The sequence below is a fragment of the Phyllostomus discolor genome, chromosome 14 (assembly GCF_004126475.2).
Source record: "Phyllostomus discolor isolate MPI-MPIP mPhyDis1 chromosome 14, mPhyDis1.pri.v3, whole genome shotgun sequence".
Taxonomy (NCBI): Eukaryota; Metazoa; Chordata; class Mammalia; order Chiroptera; family Phyllostomidae; genus Phyllostomus; species Phyllostomus discolor.
This window is the reverse complement of record NC_040916.2, coordinates 23,477,929-23,496,694: the sequence shown is the minus strand read 5'-3', so window position 1 is coordinate 23,496,694 and position 18,766 is coordinate 23,477,929. Positions and strand designations below refer to the sequence as shown.

At 54.9% G+C, this 18,766-nt stretch overlaps 1 protein-coding gene and 1 long non-coding RNA gene across 5 annotated transcripts in view; one reads left to right on the top strand and one right to left on the bottom strand.

Moving 5' to 3' along the window:
* Positions 1–18,766, bottom strand: part of LOC118498176 — a 161,841-nt gene that overhangs the window by 52,288 nt on the left and 90,787 nt on the right. The window lies entirely within an intron of this gene.
* The window catches only part of PRRX1 (paired related homeobox 1), a 70,724-nt gene continuing 59,017 nt past the window's right edge, over positions 7,060–18,766 (top strand). For 2 of the 4 annotated variants that reach the window (XM_036015425.1, XM_028530753.2), the window contains exon 1: positions 7,061–8,370. In XM_036015425.1, coding sequence (XP_035871318.1) covers positions 8,130–8,370 — 241 coding nt within the window. In that variant the 5' untranslated portion in view covers positions 7,061–8,129. Of the gene's footprint in view, positions 8,371–18,766 lie in introns of all 4 variants that reach the window. The other 2 variants (XM_036015427.1, XM_028530752.2) reach the window with 2 other exon arrangements.

The window sequence follows — 18,766 nt, the reverse complement described above, 5'->3', positions numbered from 1 at the left end:
TCCTTACCTCGGTCAACTTACATTCTTCAGTAGCACTTTATTTTTTGAGACGCTGAGGTTTAGAGAGTGAGGCTCAGAGGGACTAAGTAACTTGCTTGAAGATTTTAAAATGCAGAGTCAAGGAATTGACTTCTAAGGCCTCTGAAGCTTCTACTTTTTCCATGATACCTGGCTTCAAGTGGTACATAATAGACTACGTATTTGGTAGTGATTAAAGATTGATGGTGAACTCCTCCTTTATGTCACTGGGTCAAAAATAACATAAAATTGGATATCTGAGATCCTGTCTCATCATTGTTTAATGGACAAAGTGAGACACCCAGCAATAATGAACATTAGAGCAATGACTAAACCTCACCCTTCAAATCTGGAAGGAAATCATTCAGACTGCCGCTTTAAAGGAGAAGATGCTCAAGAGAAAAACTCCAGAAAGTGGAAAGGCTGAAGCAGCAAGTGAGGTTATTTTCTTTTAAAGCACGTATGTTGGAGAGAGGTGGCTCTGGTGCTTTATGTGCAGAACTGGACGGCAGGTTCACGACAAGCAAAGGTGCATGTCGTACAAAAGAGGGAACAGCAGTTTTACCAAGTGTTGACGTAACAGGCGCCATGACCTGCAACGTGTTGAAATAAGACGTTAGTTTAGACTTTTTAAAAAATCAGGTTTCTAAATTCCATTATGTAAATCCTTCCCTCTTCTCCGCAGTGATGAAAAGCAAGCGAAGAGTGACAGGAAAATATGACAACGGGAGGTGACACTCACTGCAGCTGCTCTTTTCGACAGTCACACCCAGACTCACAGCGTCCTTTTTGAGACGAGCAAGAAATTTGCTGTTGAAATTTGTTACCACTATTTAATATGGAGCAAAACTCAAAACAAGACAGATCCAGGTGATAAGAACAGGGGGGATATGGGGTAAATGATGGACTAACCAACCGTGTGACTGGACAGCAGAAGATGCAGCCAGCTCGGTTGTTTACCTGTGACCGGGGATTCTAGGGAAAGGGGAGAACTGGGAGGAGAGGAGAGAGAGACGCCTGTTTAGAGAATGAGAGCTTCACGCACGGACTCCGGAGAGGAAGGCAGGAGGAGAACGGGTTGTGCTCGGCTGCAGACTTGTGAGAGCAGCCAGCCCGGGAGGGGTGCCCAGAATAGCCCACCCACCCACGGGTTTGCTGTACCTAACCGTTGAAGCCAGCCGAGGCACCTCCTGAGCTTCAAACTAGCCAACTCACCCAGGCCCAGAGCATTCTGTACCTATTGTTAGAATTACATCACACTTCGGTGGGCCTAGAAACAGAGCTCCAGGGCCCCAAAGTTGGGGGGATTGCAGAGGCAGCACCCAGCCCATGACCTTAGTCCAGATAGCTCACGTGGGGCCAAGAATCCAGGGAGCTTCAGGTTCTCGAATTCTCAGAGTGCAACACACTGGTCTGCTGGGCTTGAGCTCCTCCAACACAGGGCCGAAGGGTCAGCGGCAGTTTTCCCAGCAGCCCTGGGGGCGGCCACTTGCCTAGAACCATTCCCACCCTGAGCTTCTTAGTCACATGCATATGTCCATCCCTAAAGGATTTTTCTGAAATTGGACGGATAGCAAGAATTTAGCCTCCTGTTCTTCCGCGGAGCCCAGAGGCACCTGTAACCTGAGTGCAGGCGGAAGGACAGAGGAAGGGAATTCACATTTGTGGCATACTGGCGGTGGAAAGGCATTGCACACCAAGGTGGGGTCCCTCTGAGCGTGCCTGGTGAGCAAGGCTTCAGCTCCTCAGGAGGGAGAAGGTGTGACGCACACACATGCATGGGTCCTCCGAGGGCTTCCGGTTGTCATCGTCATTATAGGATGTGAGCACACTAACACCACAGCTACACGCTCACATGCACTGTTTGCTGCCCCGTCATTTGCTCCAGTGTTACTGAGTCTTCCGTTCCAATTCGACGAGCACTTGTGGACTGTTTAACTAGAGGCCGTGCTGACTAGATAAAATAGGCAGACCTTAGTGATGGCCTAGGCAAGCTGGAGGTAGTGTCGGAGAGGCAGGAAGTTGGGGTGATGCCTAATTTCCTATGGGGAGAAGGAGCAGCATGGGGGAGATGGGCGAGTTCAGTTTGGGGCCCGCTGAGTTGAAAGTCCTCAATGAATGTGCGAGTCCAGCAAGAAGACAGCTGTCTCCCTCACCACCACCGCCCCCCTGGGCCTTACCGTGTGCTAAGCACTGTGTTGAACGACTTGCATACATTCTGATTTAATTCTCAGAAAGGTACATGGTGGGGGCCATGATCAGCCTTATTGGAAAGACGAGTACACTGAGGCTCAGAGAAGTAAGTAACGTGCCCAGTTTGCCCAAGGCGATGTAGATTTTAGGCTCATTGTCACACACACGGTAGTTAAACCATGAAAATGTATGAGACTCCCTAACAATAAACAAGCTTTTGTTGGAAAGAACAGTGAGGATGCAGGAAAGAACTCGGGAGAGCTGCAATAGTTGAGGAGTGAGCCCAGGGAAAGGAATAGCCTCTGAACACCAAGAAGTGACGAGAGAAATAGAGGAGCAGAAGAAATTTCAAAAAGAGTGTTTGATGTCAATTGCAGCAGAGACGTTCAGCACGATAAGGTCTGAGAGTATTCGCTGCTTTTGCCAATGTGCAGGTCACCGGAGTCGAGCTAACGCTGGCTCAGGGGTGGATGCAAAGCCAATGTCCAGCAGTCCGAAGAGCAGGGAGCCCCAGAGGCCTACTCACTAGGTCCCAAGTGAATAGGGTGGGTTTCCCAGCCTGTTACAGCATGGCACCAGTGCCAGCTCATGACGTGGAAATACACTTTTAGTACTATATCATTTGTTGAAAAATATCAAAATGAATCAGTTGGGCTATTGGAAGGAGACAGGGGTGGGTGGAGGGCATTCACCCATGGACCGTGGGGGACGTTCCTAAAATTCCAAGAACCACCAGTGGAAGGGCAAGGAGAGTTTCTTTCCAACTCCAGCATATAGTCTCCTAAAACTATGAAAACACGGCAACCCTGCAGAATGCACCTCGCATTTTGCCCCTCTCAGCCATGAGGGGAAGTGCATTTCTACCCCCACAGCAAGTTACGCGTATGAGGGTGGTGGTGTCTTGTTGTTGTGGCATGAAACAATGACCCGTCACATTTGATCATCGTGTCAGCTTATTCACATGTCAGAGAGCAATTCCTGGCTTCCACCTCGGAGGGTAACCTGTTTAGGGTGGGGGACACTCTGCTAGCCAGATGGGGCAGAGTCCTGCCAGCTCCCAGTGCCAGGGAAACCCTGGGCAGTAATCGATACCAAACCTGCCTGCACAGAGGACCACCCAAAGGCCCGTGGCTGGGAACCAAACCTCCCTCCTACCTTGGTCTGATCTCTTGGCAAGTTTCCTTCCTAGTCCCAGCTTTGTTCCCACTTACTTGGGGAGCAATCCAAAAACAGGAGTTATTTTGAAGAGGGTGAGGCAGCAAGAAGGGTTGGACAGCCAATGGCAGATGCTGAAAGGGTGGTGGGGAAGAGGGCTCTACTTAGTGACATCACCCAGGGCTTCCCATTTCTAATAAATACTGATTGATGGATGGATGGAAGTGGAGGCAAATGCCAAGGAAAGACCTCCACGTGTTCAGAGATTCTGAGTTAGAAATGCTCTCCTTCCAGCTCTTCCCAAAAGGAAGTCGTTCGGGGAACACAGCGGAGTTCGGTGATTCAGGAACTAAACAGGCCGCGGGGCGGCGGGGCCTTCTGAGCTCTCCCAGGCCGGGCCTGCCGGGAGAGGGGCCTGTGGCCCAGGCGCGGCGTCTTCTCTCCTGACGTCTCTCTGCCACATCATCCTTCTTGAATTCTGGAAGTGCTTGGCCCTCCCGGTCCCTGCAGCCGGAGCAGGGCCTGGGACGCGGGTGGAGGGAAAGGCCAGTGGCCGGGACTCTCCGCAGCGGGAGAAGGAGTCCCGGCCGCCTCTGAGTACATCCGCTGGAGCCTGGGCGCCGCTGGCTCCAGGTTCGGAGAGAGCCTTCGCCATCCCGGCCCGCGGGGCCAGCTGGCAGCGCACCGCCTTTCGCCCTTTACCACGTGAATGCGCCCCCTGCCCAGTCTTAAATCTCCCTATTCCTAGGGTCATCCGATGGTTTTTGAATTGCAATCCAAGAATCTCAACAAATTACAAGTGTGGTGTGGAAACATAATCAGGGTGTGGAAACATAACCCACTCGTAAGTGTTAATTTTTAAAATGGAAAGGAAAAAACACTGCAGACAAATCCTGCAGGGTCTGCGCCTGGAGTTTCTGCTTCCTTGGGACCCTCCCCTCGGGCATCCGCCGCTCCCCCGCCTCAGCGAGTCCTGCTGTGATCTCCCGCGGGAGGCCGGGGCTTGTCCCTGCAGCTGAGGCCTAAGGGACAGCCTGGGAAGGAGACGCCTCCCGGAAGGGCGACGACCCCTGGGACACTTCGGCGCTCCCGGGGTCCTGCCTCCTGCGGACACCCTGTCCCACCACGGGCCCTTCTCTTCCCCTGAGCGCCCTCGGGGTGCGCTCCCAGGTCCCAGCTTCTGGGCTTGGACAACACACTGGCCCTCGGCCCCGCAGTCCTCAAAGTCCACCCCGGTTCCTGCGGGGGGCTCGGGGACCCCAGGTTCCCCAGGGGCGGCGGGTGCGTGCTGCCCGGGCTGGACTAGCCTCACACAGCCGCTGGTGTTTGAGCATTGGGCCCAGAGAAATTTGGGGAAGACACTGTGCACAGACATTTATAGATCACGTGTCGACATGTACCTATCTGGTCGACAGTTGTTAGGCAGCTGCGTCTGCCGTTTTTGTCCAGGCTAGCATCCCAGGTGGCGATGGGGAGACCAGGTTGCGTGGCTGCAAGGACAAGCGGGTCCCTCTGGAGAACCGGCGCAGTCTAAGGGGCGATGTCTGGTTGTGTTTGCGGCTCAGACCTGCCTTCCCTGGCGCTACCTCTCGGTCACCTACCTGGTTGACGGCACACCCAGAACAGGGCCATCCCCCCGCAACCGGGAAGGTCGCTGGATCTGCGAGGGGGGCAGCGCGCTCCGGGTGTCAGAAGCCCGTTTCCTTACCCAGACCTTTGTCACGAAGGGCGCTGGGTCGGCGTTAGGGACGAAAAGAAACGTTACCACACAACTGTGTGCAGAAGGTGGGAGAGGCTAGGGCCTGCTGGGCTTCTGGGGACAGACCCAGCGGCGCCTCGTGCGCGCGAGGGGAGAGAGAAGGGGCCCCCTCGGCCTTCCACCTTGGGCTCACCCAGCAGGACGCCCCGCGAAAACCTCTCCGCAGGATTAAGTCGAGTCCCTTGGAGCCGGTGGCACTGACACGAGTGACGCTGGACTTGGGCTCCGTGGTGGAAATGCCCTCGGAAGCGCCCCCCGCCCAACGTTCCCACTCGGCGCGGGCCCACCCGGTGCGCATCCGCCTCCCACCGGCATCCCGCTCGCGGGCCCCGCGGCGGACAGATGTTTATTGCTCGGAGCCCGACCGCTGCGGAGACGCAGGGACCGGCGCGGATCGGCGCACCCGGCGGCGCTGGCGGGACTCTGGGCTCCCGATCGGGGGTGCGAGCAAGGGGGGGGGGGGCGAGGGGATGGAAAGAGGAGGGGGAGTGGGTGGACTAATGATGAAAAAGTCTCCTCCATCCCGGCTCCTTAATTAAATGCATGGAAAGAACCGAGGCGAGCACATCTGGTTTCAATCTGCAGCCCTTTGATGGCATCAAATGTGCTTTTCCCAGATCGGGGCTGGAAGTTCTGGGCTCACTATGGCCGTTTGGAGCCCAGAGACCATTTCCACACACTCGGACCCTTCTTTCTCCCCAGCAGAGCCTCCCGGCTATAGGGGAGAGAGAAAGAAAGAAAAGTCTAGTAATCAAGGGAGCGAGGGGGTATGTATGCATGTGTGTGTACACGTTTAAAGAACATAAAACGCCACCAATAAGCACTTAATATTTTACTTACTCGTCATATAGTAACTCATTTCTAATGAGACTATTAAAGCTGTTACCAAATTCCAACAGGTCATGAAAAAATCGCTCAGCACCTCCCCGTCCTCTGTCAAGTCAGGGCTCAGCAGACAGACGACAGAGCATTATCCGTAGACTTAGGTGGGGGCCCCGCTCCCCTCCCCCACGCCCCGCGGCGCCCGGAGGGACCCCGCGCCGCGCAGGAGCCTCGCCCCCGCGCGCCCCGCCTGCTCCGCATCTGGGCACCGCGACCCTCTCGGCTCCTCGTCCCCCGCCTGGGGAAGCGACGTTGGCCGCACCAAAAAGGTTACGAAATTGGTCAGATTGGGGTTTGTGGGGCGGGGTGGGGGAAGAGGAGCAGTCAGGATAGACTCCTAGAGTCCTCTCCTCCAGCTAAGTAAATACGTGAATTTCCTAGCGCCGCAGCCGGGGGTTCCTAATGCGCGCGGAGAGACTCGAATCCACTGGACGCCTCCTAGATCGCCCCCCGTCTGCCCCAGTCCGCGGAACGAGCGTGGGAGAGACCCATTAGGGTCGCTCCTGTTACTTTATTGCATTGTTTAATAGGCTGTCTCTGCTGAGCCAAACGCAGCCTTCCTCTGCTTTGCTCTCTCCCGCGTTCCCTCTCAGGCGCCCCTCCGCCCCCCACCCCAAAAACTGTTCGACCAGCAGGAAACGTTAAAAAAAAGATGTAAAGACAGAGGGAGAAGAAAATTTGATTGAGATAGTTGTGGGCTTTCTCCAACAAGTTTCCCCGCAGCTGTTATCAAAACATGCAAATGAGATTTCCAACGGGATCTTCAACAAATCTGGAGGAGTTAACGCCGAGGCGAAATAATCAGCCCGTTTGAAGTGACTGTGGGTTTCAGTTTGTCTTTTCTCCCCGCGATACTGCGGCAGGGGAACGGTAATTAGACCTCACTTAGAAAATCCGAAGGGGCTCTCTGCTCTCCCTGCCCTCCCTCCCTGCTCCCCCTCCCTCTCTCCCTCTCTGGCTCCCTCCCTCCCTCTCTCTCTCCCTCTCTCTCTCTCTCTTTCTCCCTTGCTCAGATGTTGGCAAAGGGGGTTTTCTTAATCAGACTGTTTTTCGGTCCGAGGGAAAGGAGGAAGAAGGAGATTGTGATGGAGAAAGGGGGTCTGTAAAACGTCAGGCACCGCACAAAGGCTTTGCCACGTAATTACAGACTCCTATTAAGTCGAGCGCTGCCCTCCCAGGGGTCTCCAATTTTCTTGTATTCCCTACAAAGCCTCCTCTGCATGCCAGTTTGTGCCTTTTGAAGTGCCAGAGAGCTTCTTGATCCAACTGAGAAGGAAAAGGAGTCTCGCAAGAAGAGGGGGAGAGAGAGAAGGGGAAGGGGGGAAACCCACCGCCGCCACCCTCCTCCGGACTCCTGAAGCCCTTTTTTTTCCTCCTCACGAAAAGTAAAGTGAGAATCCTGCTCTCCAGTACATCTGCAAGACATCACCCTCTCCTCCTGAAACCTTAGTCACTCCTGAGAATCCGCAGGAGTGCGGAGAGGGGGAACGCGTTTTCTTGAAGATGTTTTAAAGCTGGAACAAGCCTTCTTCTGTTGGTGCTTGAACTCTTGCCTGGGAATAACTTTTTTAACCTTAAAAAAAACCCACTTTGATTCTTCTCTCCCACCCCTTCTTCTCTCTTCTTGTGTTTGCCTAACTCCCCCGCCCCGCTGGCCTCCCCTTCTCCGCTCTCCCCCTTACTATTATTTTTAGTGTGTGCGTGTGGACGCTTTTGGAGAGGTGGAAGGAATTTTTTTCTCCTGACTCGAACGTAGGGTGACTTTTTGATTTGATTTTTTGGTGTGGATTATCTCTTTGGATCGCGCCGGACTTGGCCTCAGGAAAGCAGCCGGGGCTGTCAAAGGCTGGTGGCGGCGGGGAACGCTCTGCTCCGCGCGAGGGTCCCCCGCCCTCTTTCCACTATTTCTGTGTGTGTGCTCCCTCTCCTTCCTCTCTCTCTCTCTCTCTCTCTCCCTCTCTCCCCCTCTCTCTCTCTCTCTCTCTCTCTCTCTCTCTCTCTCTCTCTCTCTCCACTCCCCCCTCTCTCTTCCCCACTCGACTCCTCTCCCCCCTCGCGCCCACAGCGTTTGGTGTTGATTCGAGCGGGAAGAGGGGGGTGGGTGGGATCGGAGGGGGAGACCATGACCTCCAGCTACGGGCACGTTCTGGAGCGGCAACCGGCGCTGGGTAGCCGCTTGGACAGCCCCGGCAACCTCGACACTCTGCAGGCGAAAAAGAACTTCTCCGTCAGTCACCTGCTAGACCTGGAGGAAGCCGGGGACATGGTGGCGGCGCAGGCGGACGAGAGCGTGGGCGAGGCGGGCCGGAGCCTGCTGGAGTCGCCCGGACTCACCAGCGGCAGCGACACCCCGCAGCAGGACAGTGAGTGAGGGGCGCATGCCCCCGGGGCCGCGCGTCCGGAACCGAGGGTGGGGGCCTTGGCTGGGCGGCCGGAGCCCGCCCGGGGCCACGGGGAGAAAGTAGGGGACGAGGGGAGGTGGCGGCAGTGGCCGGAAGAAGGGCCGGTCACAGACGGGAAGGGGGGTGCGAAAAGGAGGGCTCCGCCGAGGGCGTCGCCGGGCGGACTCTGGAGGGAGACTCCGGGGCCCCGCGGTCCGGGTCCGGGACGCTGCCCGCCGCGGACTCTCGCCGAAGCCGCGGGGGCTGCCCCTCAGTCCGGGGCGGGCGCAGCGGCCGGATCTCCCCGCATGGAGGCGGCGGGGCTGGGAAGGAGGCTTAGAGGCACGCGGATTCGAGGAGCCCGCCCGGATTGGGGAGGCAGCGGGTTAAAGACGCTGAGTCAGGGCGGCGTGTGTGGGTTCGGGGACAGCAGCGACAGAGGCGGCGAAGGGCGCCGCGCACAGGAAGCGGGGCCGACACAGCTCCGGCGGCCCAGGGCGCCCGGGCTCCGAGGCCTGGCGTGCCGCACGGGCTTCGCGGGAGCGCCGGGCCAGCCTCGCGAGCTGCCCTCTGCCCCCTGCTGTTGCCTCCGCCTGCGAATGGGCGGGAGACCCTGGCCGAGCCAAAGGCCCGAGTCGCTCCTGCGGGGTGAAGCCCAGCTACCGACCCGCATGAACCCGCACCGTGAAGACGCGCAGGGCAAGTGTGGGCTCCCCTGTCGAGCCCGGCGTCACTTGGGACGGGCTTTCCCTGGTGGCCCCCAAACCTCCAGAAAACTCCACCCACGGTCTCCCTTTGCGGTCCTCCCGGACTAGCATCGGGCCCTCGGGGATGTCGCCCAGTCAGTAACCACGCTTTTAAACCACGGCTCCAAGGGCACCCACACTCCCCGAGTCTGTAACAGACCTGTCACCCAGTCGCCCCAGGTGCCACGGCGGGGGTGCGCAGTTCCTCCTTGGAGTCTGCAAGAGCCTGAACTTGGCCAGAACTTTTAAATGAGGCTGATCTCTCTTCCTGTCACTATTTGCCAAATGCTCTTTTGTCTTCAAATTTGGAACTTGTGGAATCAGGTATTCTGTGATTAACACAAAACAAAACAAAACAAAACAAAGCACACCCGCTGTCAGACTCCCGGAAAACAGAGCAACCGGACTCGGACGCGGCCGGGATCAAGGCGGACAGGCCTGGGCTGGGTGGTGGGAGCCCCGGCTGCCCTGGAGCCGACAGCGGGGAGAGAACCCTCTCCCCGGCCCTCGCCCCCCTCCTCCGTCCAGGCCTGGGCTCCTCTCGGTGTGTTGCAACCAGAATCAAACTGGGACCGACACACCCTACCTGCGTTCAGAGGCAGAGGGCGATGGGGAGTCTGGCCTGGCCTGTCGCTCTGAGGAAGTAGGACCCGGCATCCCCGGGTGTTGGAAAGGGCTCCGCACACCACACCCGGCAGGGGCTTTCTTGCGGCGAGAACGGGGGCTGCGCGCGCTGGCGGCACTGTTTGCGCGGACACTTTTAGCTCCAAGAAAATGCACTGCAAAATGGTACCGTGGTTTTTAAAAGGTTTTGCTAGGGAACATGTAAACGTACGAAGAGCGGGGAGAATAGTACTCCACACTGCCACGCGCCTGCTGCCCAGCTCCACCAGTTCTGCGCACTCTGTCCTTGGGTCCCCACGGCGAATGATCGGTTGTAACATATATCACAGTTCTGAGCCCCGGAGGCTGGCCCCACAGCAGAAAACAGCCGTAAAGAAATTGCTCTGTAGAAGAGCTGGGTGGGACAGGCAAGACCAGCCAGCTCCAAGAGCTCGCAGAGGGCACCGAAGAGCAGGCCCAAGGCCCAGGGCGGCAGCACGCTCAGGGACCAGGCAGGCTGTGGTGGGCGCAGGGTGCTACAGGGCTGAAGAGACACTCGACATTCCTCTGGTTTGGCTCCCAGTGGGCGCCATCAGAAGGGAGCCCAGGTTGAGGGTGGCCTTCTAGGGGGTGCTGACTGAGCTAGCATGGGCAGAGGGGGCTGGCTGGGGAGTGCTCCCAAGCCAAGGTGGAGGCCAGCACGCCTGTGGTTTCAGGAGGCAGCCTGGGGGAAAGCTCCTGAGACGTAGCCCTGGTGTAGCCCAGGCTTCGCTGTGCATGTGGCATCTGCCTGCGGCGAGGCTCTCCAGGACACGCCAAGGGCAGCAGCGGGTAGAGTTGGGGACAGGGAAAGGGATAAGACCCTCGAGAACCTGCCAGTGTTATCACTGAGCACATCTCAGAGTTTCAAGGAGTAACAAGGCCTAGTGGGGAGCAGACCCCGGAAAGGAAAGGGGGGTTCAGAGGCTGCTGAGGAAGGATGGTCAACAGTTATGGAAGGGGGTCGCAGGATGCAGAGCTAGGTGGTGGGGACAAAGTGACCGTCACCAGGGGCTGGGAAAGTAGCCGAGAAAGCACACACACACACACACACACACAGATGGCAAGGGGCCTATTCTAACAAATAGTTGTTGCTTTTAGAAACAAGGTTCCCTCCGCCTCCTCCTCCCCCATCTCTGGAAGGGAGAATAGGAGGGTCTGGTAAGTTGCAGGATAGCAAACGTCCAGGAGAACCTTTGTCCTTGGTCCTTGTCCTCCACCAGCGGTTGCCCAGGAAGCTGTGGTGGGCTACTTGGAAGGCAAGACTGGCGGGGCCTGCCGTCTGCTGGGGACACTGAATCAGAGAAGAAAGGACTCTCCCCGCGGAGGACAGAGGACGAGGGCTGGGCTCCCAGCCCGCCAGGGGCAGAGCCCCGCAGAGTCAGGCGCTCCTGCTCCTCGCAGCCTGCTGGGCGTCCACGCCGGAGTGGGGGATGGAATCTCTTTCGGAGAGATGGGGAACCTTCTGAGACGACTCTTACTCTCCCAACTACATGGATACGTGTCCTTCCTAATTTTTCTCTCAGGCTGAAATTAGTTAAAACAGGCTCCATTTACACTTGCAATTTTAAGTCAGTCGTGCTGCAGGTTTTTCCGATCACAACCTGGGTCAACCTTGGCAAAGAAAAGCCGTGTATCCTGTCCCAGGTGAGGGCTTCCCGCTGATCTCCCGCAGCCTCGGCCAGAAATTCCGTTTCCCGCGACGGTTGAGGTTCACTCCACTTCTCTGTAGAACGACTTCTTTCCTGTGTCCTGATTCTCCCACCCCGTAAATTTCTCCAACTTCTAGGTTCAACTACCTTAAGGGTTTAAAGCAGAGGTTCTTTAACACTGTCAGGAATGCTAGTTGGGGAGTGTGGAGTTTGTGGGGGGGAGGGTGTGAGGTGGGGGCAGCTGTCCCGGAGAGGGAAGAGGAACAGGTCATAAACCAGGCAGACCTGCTCCGCCGAGAAGGACGGTGCATCGCGCTGTCATTTCTTAATCTGAACTTCTGCAAACTCTTAAAAAAAAAAAAAAAAGCCTGCCTTCCACGTTCCCAGCCTCTAAATTAGTGAAACCAGATTGTCCTAATAAGACCTTTTGTTGGAAACACATGTAGTCATAAAAAGGTAGACGGAAAGTCAATTAGACACGCGCGCGCACGCACACACTCACAGGCCGCGCTAAGCGTGCACCGGGCGCAGCTGCGGCCGGCAGGGACGGGATGCAAACGCGGCACGGAGGCCCAGGAAATTGACTTGTCACAAAGGCAGAGGTGTAAACTGGGCGCAAAGGAATTGCCCGCCAATGCCTCCGCCAGACACCCAGGCCCGCCTTCACTTACTGCTCCTAGAGCAATAGACACGGGGGGCGGGGGGGGGGGGGGTCGGGAACATTCTCTGGGAGCTCCCCAGTTGGAATTCGGGTCAGAATATCAATTTCCCTGGAGTTTCAGCATTTGCAACACCTTCCGCGCCAGAAATTTTCTTATGAAGCACCACCCCCGGAACCTGGAGCCGGTGCGGGCACTCTGAATTTGGGCCTTTGTTATCTCAATTCAAGGGTGGGGGGTCAGGAAAATATATTGTTCTAACGGTAGCCTGGCGAGAGGATCTCTTTAGAGGAGGCAGGGAAACCCAGGATGAAGGAGGGTCACTGAGCCCCCGAGGTCCAAAATGAAGTTCAGAGGAGAGGTGGTGAACCCTGTTTATCTTACATGCCGGGGCAAGGACTGGACGGCCTCCATCTCTTAATCAATGTCGGAGAAACTGACAGTCCTGTGCTTCCCACGGCTCCGGGGCCGAGGGCCACTTGGAGTTTCAAGCGTGAGGAAGGCGGGCCTGTAACGCCCGCGACCCCAGGCTGCCGTACTGCCGGCACCAGGCCCCCCAACTCTAAAAGACGGTCACCGCCGCCGCCTTCATTCCCCCGCGGAGGCCGGGTGCAGGGCTCTGGGGCGCCTCTCCCGTGGCTTAGACGGCGCCCGAAGCCGGCACCGCGGTCCCGCGACCTCAGCCTTCCGGGCACGCTCAGGTCAGAGCCGAGCGGCGTCAGGCGGGCAGCGGTGGGTCACACACCGGTCCCTGCCGTGTCTTCATCTTCCCAGGGCCTCATTTTAGATTTTACAACCGCAGTGAATAAATCATCTCCAAACCAACAAGATGTCACCCACCCACCCTCCCCCTCCCCGCGCGAAACTCCCCCCGGCAACTTCAGAGCCGACGCTGCCTTCCTACCCCTCTGGCTCCGAACCGAGTTGTGAACGCAGTTCTCCGCCAGCGGCCACTTCCTTTTTCACATTTCAGTGGCATCAGTTGATTTTCAACCAGGCGGATTCCTAGACCAATTTGATTGCTACTTTAAAAAACGCGTTCCTCTTACAATTCTTCGCCTCCTTCGGCGCGCCACCAGAGCGGACCCCCAGCTCCCAGGGAACCTCCGCCGCAGAGGCGCGCGAGCCGCGGGCACCGCCACGCTGCAAGTCGGGGCGCGCGCGGCGACCCGCGCCTGGCAGTACGGTTCGCAAAATACGCATTTCTTTTTTACCCTTTCGGAGAGATGGAGAGAGCAGAAGCCTTAGGAGGTACAACGTTTAGAAACCCAGGGAATCTTTGTAGAGAAGGAGATAAGCCTTGCTTTTTGCTTGTTTCTTTTCCCGCCCCTGCAAGGGGAGATGAGGGTTTGGGGAAAGAAATCTCCCCAGAAGAAAAAGTGAAACAGGGGACCGGCATCCTCCATCCAAGTCTTTCTTAAATTCACTAACAGCGCCCTTGGGCAGAATTCCTCTGAGCCAGAGATCGGGCATTTACAGGAACTATTTGATAAGGGGACAACGCCTTGTGGCCTCTTGGTGTCGGAACACTTGTGCGCGCAAGCGGCTGTGATCGCCGGGCGCTCTCTGCCTCCAATTCCGCGTTTTAATGTGATGCGGGCGAGCACCACTCGCACAGCGTGGGTGTCCTTTGCCTCCCTTCTCCACGGTACTGGGAGGATGCTTATGTCAACAGCACCATTATTTGTCCTCAAGGACTTGGATTCTTGTAAAATCAAATAGCTTGGTGAGCGAGCTAACAGACACCCCAAAACCAACAGACTCAAACGGCAGTAACGTTGTTAACGCAGTGCCAGGAGCTCCTTCCCTCCACACGTGCTGTTTCTTATTAAATCAATCCATGCGGGGACTCGCTGATGAGCCACCTAAGGAGGGACAGTCGGTGGTGCTCAGGGTCAGCGGTCTGTTTCCCTCAGGTAGTTTTTGAGCAAGAAGTCTCCACGATAGTGTGAATCTTAGTTGATTCTTGGTGTCATTTGTCTAATTTAGCGAGGCCGCCACAAGGAAGTAGTCGAACAGAGAATTATGGGCGGTCCATGTTAGGTTTAAGACTCTAAAAAAATCACTACATTTCACTTGTCCTAGAACCACTTTTCTTGGTGAAAAAAAAAATATCTGGGAAGCCGATTACAGGGGCAATGGCCACTCAGGGGACAGGAGGGGGACAACGGCATGAAGGATGGCTGTGGCAGGAAACTTTGTGGAAGAAAATAAAGAAAACATGTCAGAACAGGTCGATATCACACACACTCACACACACACGAGTGGCTTCTCAGAAGAGTCTGAGGACAGTCAGGCCCCAGCACTCTGTTCTCAGGGTTCCCACACGCAGCAGCGAGGGCCTGAGCTGCGCCCAGAACCCAGAACGAGGCCCTCCCAGGATGCTCCGGCCCCTTTGCTGCCACAAGCGAGGAGGGAGCTGCAACTCCCAAGAACAGTGGGGCTTAATGTGCCATTAGTGATTTCCCCAGACTCCATTCCAAATGAGAAACAAATTTGAAAAATGTGTGTTCGTTGCATCCCCAAGATCTGAGTTATGAGAAAGAGCAAGGACAGGCCCTATTTTGTCTGCTTCGGTGGAGTTATTTGCAAGTGATTGGAAATTTTCTCAGGAGTGCTGAGCAGCAAGGGGAGAGACTCCAGGGGTCTCCGGTGGTCATGGAGGGCCCCAGGACAGGAACCGTGGGTGCTCTCTGAGTCTCACCTTTTGGGAAGTGGGCTAAGGGAGGAGTAACAGGGCGAGGGAAAATTAATTCAATAATTTAGAGAATTTAACTTTTAAAACAGAGCTCACAGTATCTTAGATTTGAATGATCTCCATGTAGGGGCGGGAAAAGACACAAACACCCCCAGCTCAGGTCTGTCCTTGGCCCTCAGCCTCCCAGTTCCAAGAGCTCTGAGGCCCAGCTCTAGGGCAGGATGCCGGTGACATGGCCAGGAACGCCGAGCCTTACCTTCTCCCACCTAAAGGGGGCGCATTTCTCCCAGGCTGGGCTGGGACCTACCCTACCTTCTAATACCCTTGGACTGCTGTAGGAGAGAGAGAGGCATGCTAGAAGACCCCTCTACACCAGCAGCAAAAGATGGGAAATATGAATATTGTGAAGACACTCAGGCATAAATGAACTCCACAGAGACACAGAGATAGCTGGTAGGCAGTCTGCCTTCCTCTTTGAATGAGGGTGGCCAGCTTTGCAGGGTGAGCTGGAAGGAACGGGAAGGGAGTGGCATTAAGTGCCCCCAGGTCCGTGGGCACTAGAACGGGTGTCTGGTTCCATATGGAAAGAGAGGGTTTGTCTCCGAGGAGGTGGGTGAGACCTTCTGCACATGAACTCCCAGTGGCTAGGAAAGGGAGGCGGATTTGGGAGATGCGGAGCTGGCAGTATCAGGGAGATGCTGCCAGGCTGCCACAGAAACCCTCGAGGTCCCTGCAGTCTCGGATAGGTGGAGTGCCAGCCCCACCCCACCCCCTAGCGATAAGCCTGGGGGGGTTAGGGTGAACCCCTTTCCCTCAAAGGAAGGACAATAACTGCCCCAAGTCTTGGGTGTGCCTGCAACTTGGGCACCCAAAGCTAGTCCCAAACCCCAGATCTGACTCCTGGCCTCCACTGATCCCCCCTTTTGGAGGAAGAGTTTCAAAAGCCCCAAAGGACATACAAGGGTAAATTCTTAACCCCTCTCTGTAAATTTTGGAATTTTCTGCTTCTCTCCTTACCACCCCTGGACATTGGAGGTCAGAAAGACAAGGCACTTCTGGGAGCAGCATAGGGGCAGAGTGAAAATCGTGTCTTCTTGGTGTAGGTGGTGGTAACACATACCTTCCAAAATAATCTGAACTTGGGTGCTCACTAAAAACAGAAGCACAAGGCCAGGAAATTGCCTTCCCACAAACATTTGTCTGGGAGTGAAAACATTCGCCCCATTCACTTAATTTCTCATCATTAGTCATGTCATTATATTTTAAAGTCCCTCACAGTGCTGGAAGGTGGTGGAGTTATAAATAAGCATAAAAACAGACTGGCACTCTCCCAGTACTCTAAATATACATGGGGAGGCCAAATCTTCTCAAAGAGGATTCAGATATACAGCTTCAAGGCTAAGGGGCCCAAGTCAATCAAAATTTGAGCCAGAATATGCTAAGTTTAATCAGCTTGACTATGGGCAATGTGAAGGCCTAGCCAGCACTTCTGATAGCGAGAGAGAACCACATTTTCTCAAGTTTCCATTGTACTTGTCCACATAAATTCATGCTAGTCTGCAAAGGGCTTGAGAGAATGGGCTTGGGCACGGCAAATGGTAGGGAACTCGGTGTCCCGGCCTCCTGTCCTTTTCTTCTTTGCATTCCCTGTGCCCCACCTGGCTGTCCAAGACCTCTGTGTTGCAGAGCGATGGGCACCTGGAGGCCGCAGGAGCCCCCTAATGCCGTCCTGCAGGACTGTCCAAAGAGGACAGGGCTGTTGAGCTCAATGACACGTCGGTACCATTTTTTTGTGTACTTCCCTCTCTGAATTCATTTTATCATAGCCTGGAGTGACTTCTTAGGAATTGAGGTTTGGGGACCTGTTTGCCATTCTATTTGTCTTCTAGGTAACTCATAAATCTATGAAGTTGAACATTCCAATCTTTATACCTGGACACTGACAAAAATCGCCACTAATCCAGCCTGGAGGGGACATCAAATAACTGCGCATTGTGGCTTTTCTTTCCCCTTTTACCAGTGCTGTTTCCCTAAACCCTGGTCTGGATCACCGCAGTCACCTCCCACTGGGACGGCGGCCAACCTGTCGTCTGTGCTCAGGCCCTGCTCACCTAGCGAAGGAATGAGCTCCTCTCTTCAGTGGATCCCCTTCCCCAGCTGGCCTAGGTTCCAGGCCCCTCCCCTCCCCTTCCCACTCTATACCCCTTGCCTTGGACCTCTCTGGGCCACCCATTTCACTCACCATCTCCACAGTGAGGCTGCCAGGGCATGGCTTCAAGGTCCTCTTAGAACTGCAGGCTTGCTATGCAGCTGCCTCCCCACATGGCATTTCTGTGTGAGCACCCTAAAAGTGCTTTGACATCAAAGGCAAGAAAATGTGCCACGAATGAGCTCCCTTTCCCCAGCCTGATCCGCTAGAGCTTCTCCTGCACAGCGACACGTGGGCGTTAAGCTCACATTTCACCCTCGGCTGCTTCCTTCACGCTGCTGTCCAATCCATCCCCTGGCCCCACGTGTACTTGCTACGATCACTCGAATCCACCTCCTTTTTGCCCCTCCACGGTAGCTCACCTGCACTGCTGCCCCAGCCTCCTAACCAGCTGGGCCTCCCCGCACCTGTGCCCGCCCTCCTCTGTGGGCGGGTAAGGAGCCGGGCAGAAGAGGATTTGCAGAATGAATGAATGATGAATGCCAGTGTGTTCTTGCACACTCACTTAAAAAAGTCCATGGCTCTCCCCTTCTTTAGAACTCATGGTTGCTTTTTGTTTTGTTTTGTTTTTTCTATATCAAAGCCAAACTGTTTATCCTGGTTTTTTTTTCTTATCACCCTTTATCATCTGTATCTCCATCCCTGCCCCAGTACCTGCCTATCACACACACTGCAGACCCCACTATTTTCCTAGCATGTGGGGTGCTGCGGGGGGTCTCGAGTCTCCTTTCTGCTTGTCTAACTTCGGGTCTGAAATGCCCTTGCTCCCTGCCCCTCTGCAAACGTACCCCAAACACCCCTCGGTGTGAACACCTTCCTCAACTGCTTCGTCTCAGGCCACGCGAGGCCCCTTCCCAGTGCTCTCTGCAGAAGCAGTCAACACCCTGACAAGTATTGCTTAGTGCTTCTCTAGATGTTTAGAGTTATTGATTTGTCTTGAGAATTTTAGATTAGAGACTTCTGCTGGGGAGGGCCACCCCACAGTGTCAACAGCAGAGCTGCAGCAAGCAAACAGACAACTTTGGGGTATAACCTGGCTGTGCTGTTCTTAAACTATCCAGCAGAAGTAATTTTTTAATATAAAAGTAATTTCCAAGTGTAATACTGCTCATTTTAGGAATATTTGTATGTTTTTTTGCATGGCAAAGTTAAAATAGGAAAGTAAAGCCGTCTGTATTTCAACTGTGGTAGACACAGTTAATAGTTTGGTGCTAAAATATTTCCTCTTGATTTCTGCCAATTTTTTGTATTAACATTGTTTATTACTGTTTTTTCTTTAATCAGTGGGGGAACTTTTAATCCCATATTCAGAGGTTATGCTTCCCCCAAACTAAGAAAACAAACATTTAACTGCACGTTTTTCTCTGCTCCCGGGAGGGTGATGACCGGGGGGACGATGACGGAGTCCAGGGTACAGAAGCGTGTTTTCACAGAGGAAGGGGCACCCCTCAAACTCAGAAACAGTGCGTTGACCCAGAGGCAGAAGTCTGCAGCACCCCAGCCCTTAGGTAGCACGGTAATTACAGAGAAGATACGAATTGTTGTTATGAAGCCTATTTAAAAATCATTCTCTGGCAAGTTGAGGTTAAAACATTTGCCTGATGAACACAAATATTTTCTTTAGGGGAAAGTATTAACAAGTGATAGGAAATCTTGTAGAAAAAAATGTTAAACGATGAATTAGGTGTATTGTCATAATGCCTCTTCCCCTGCTCGTGAGCAAGGGGGAGCAGAGAAAGTGATGATCACTTCTGGGGGTTCAGAACCACCGT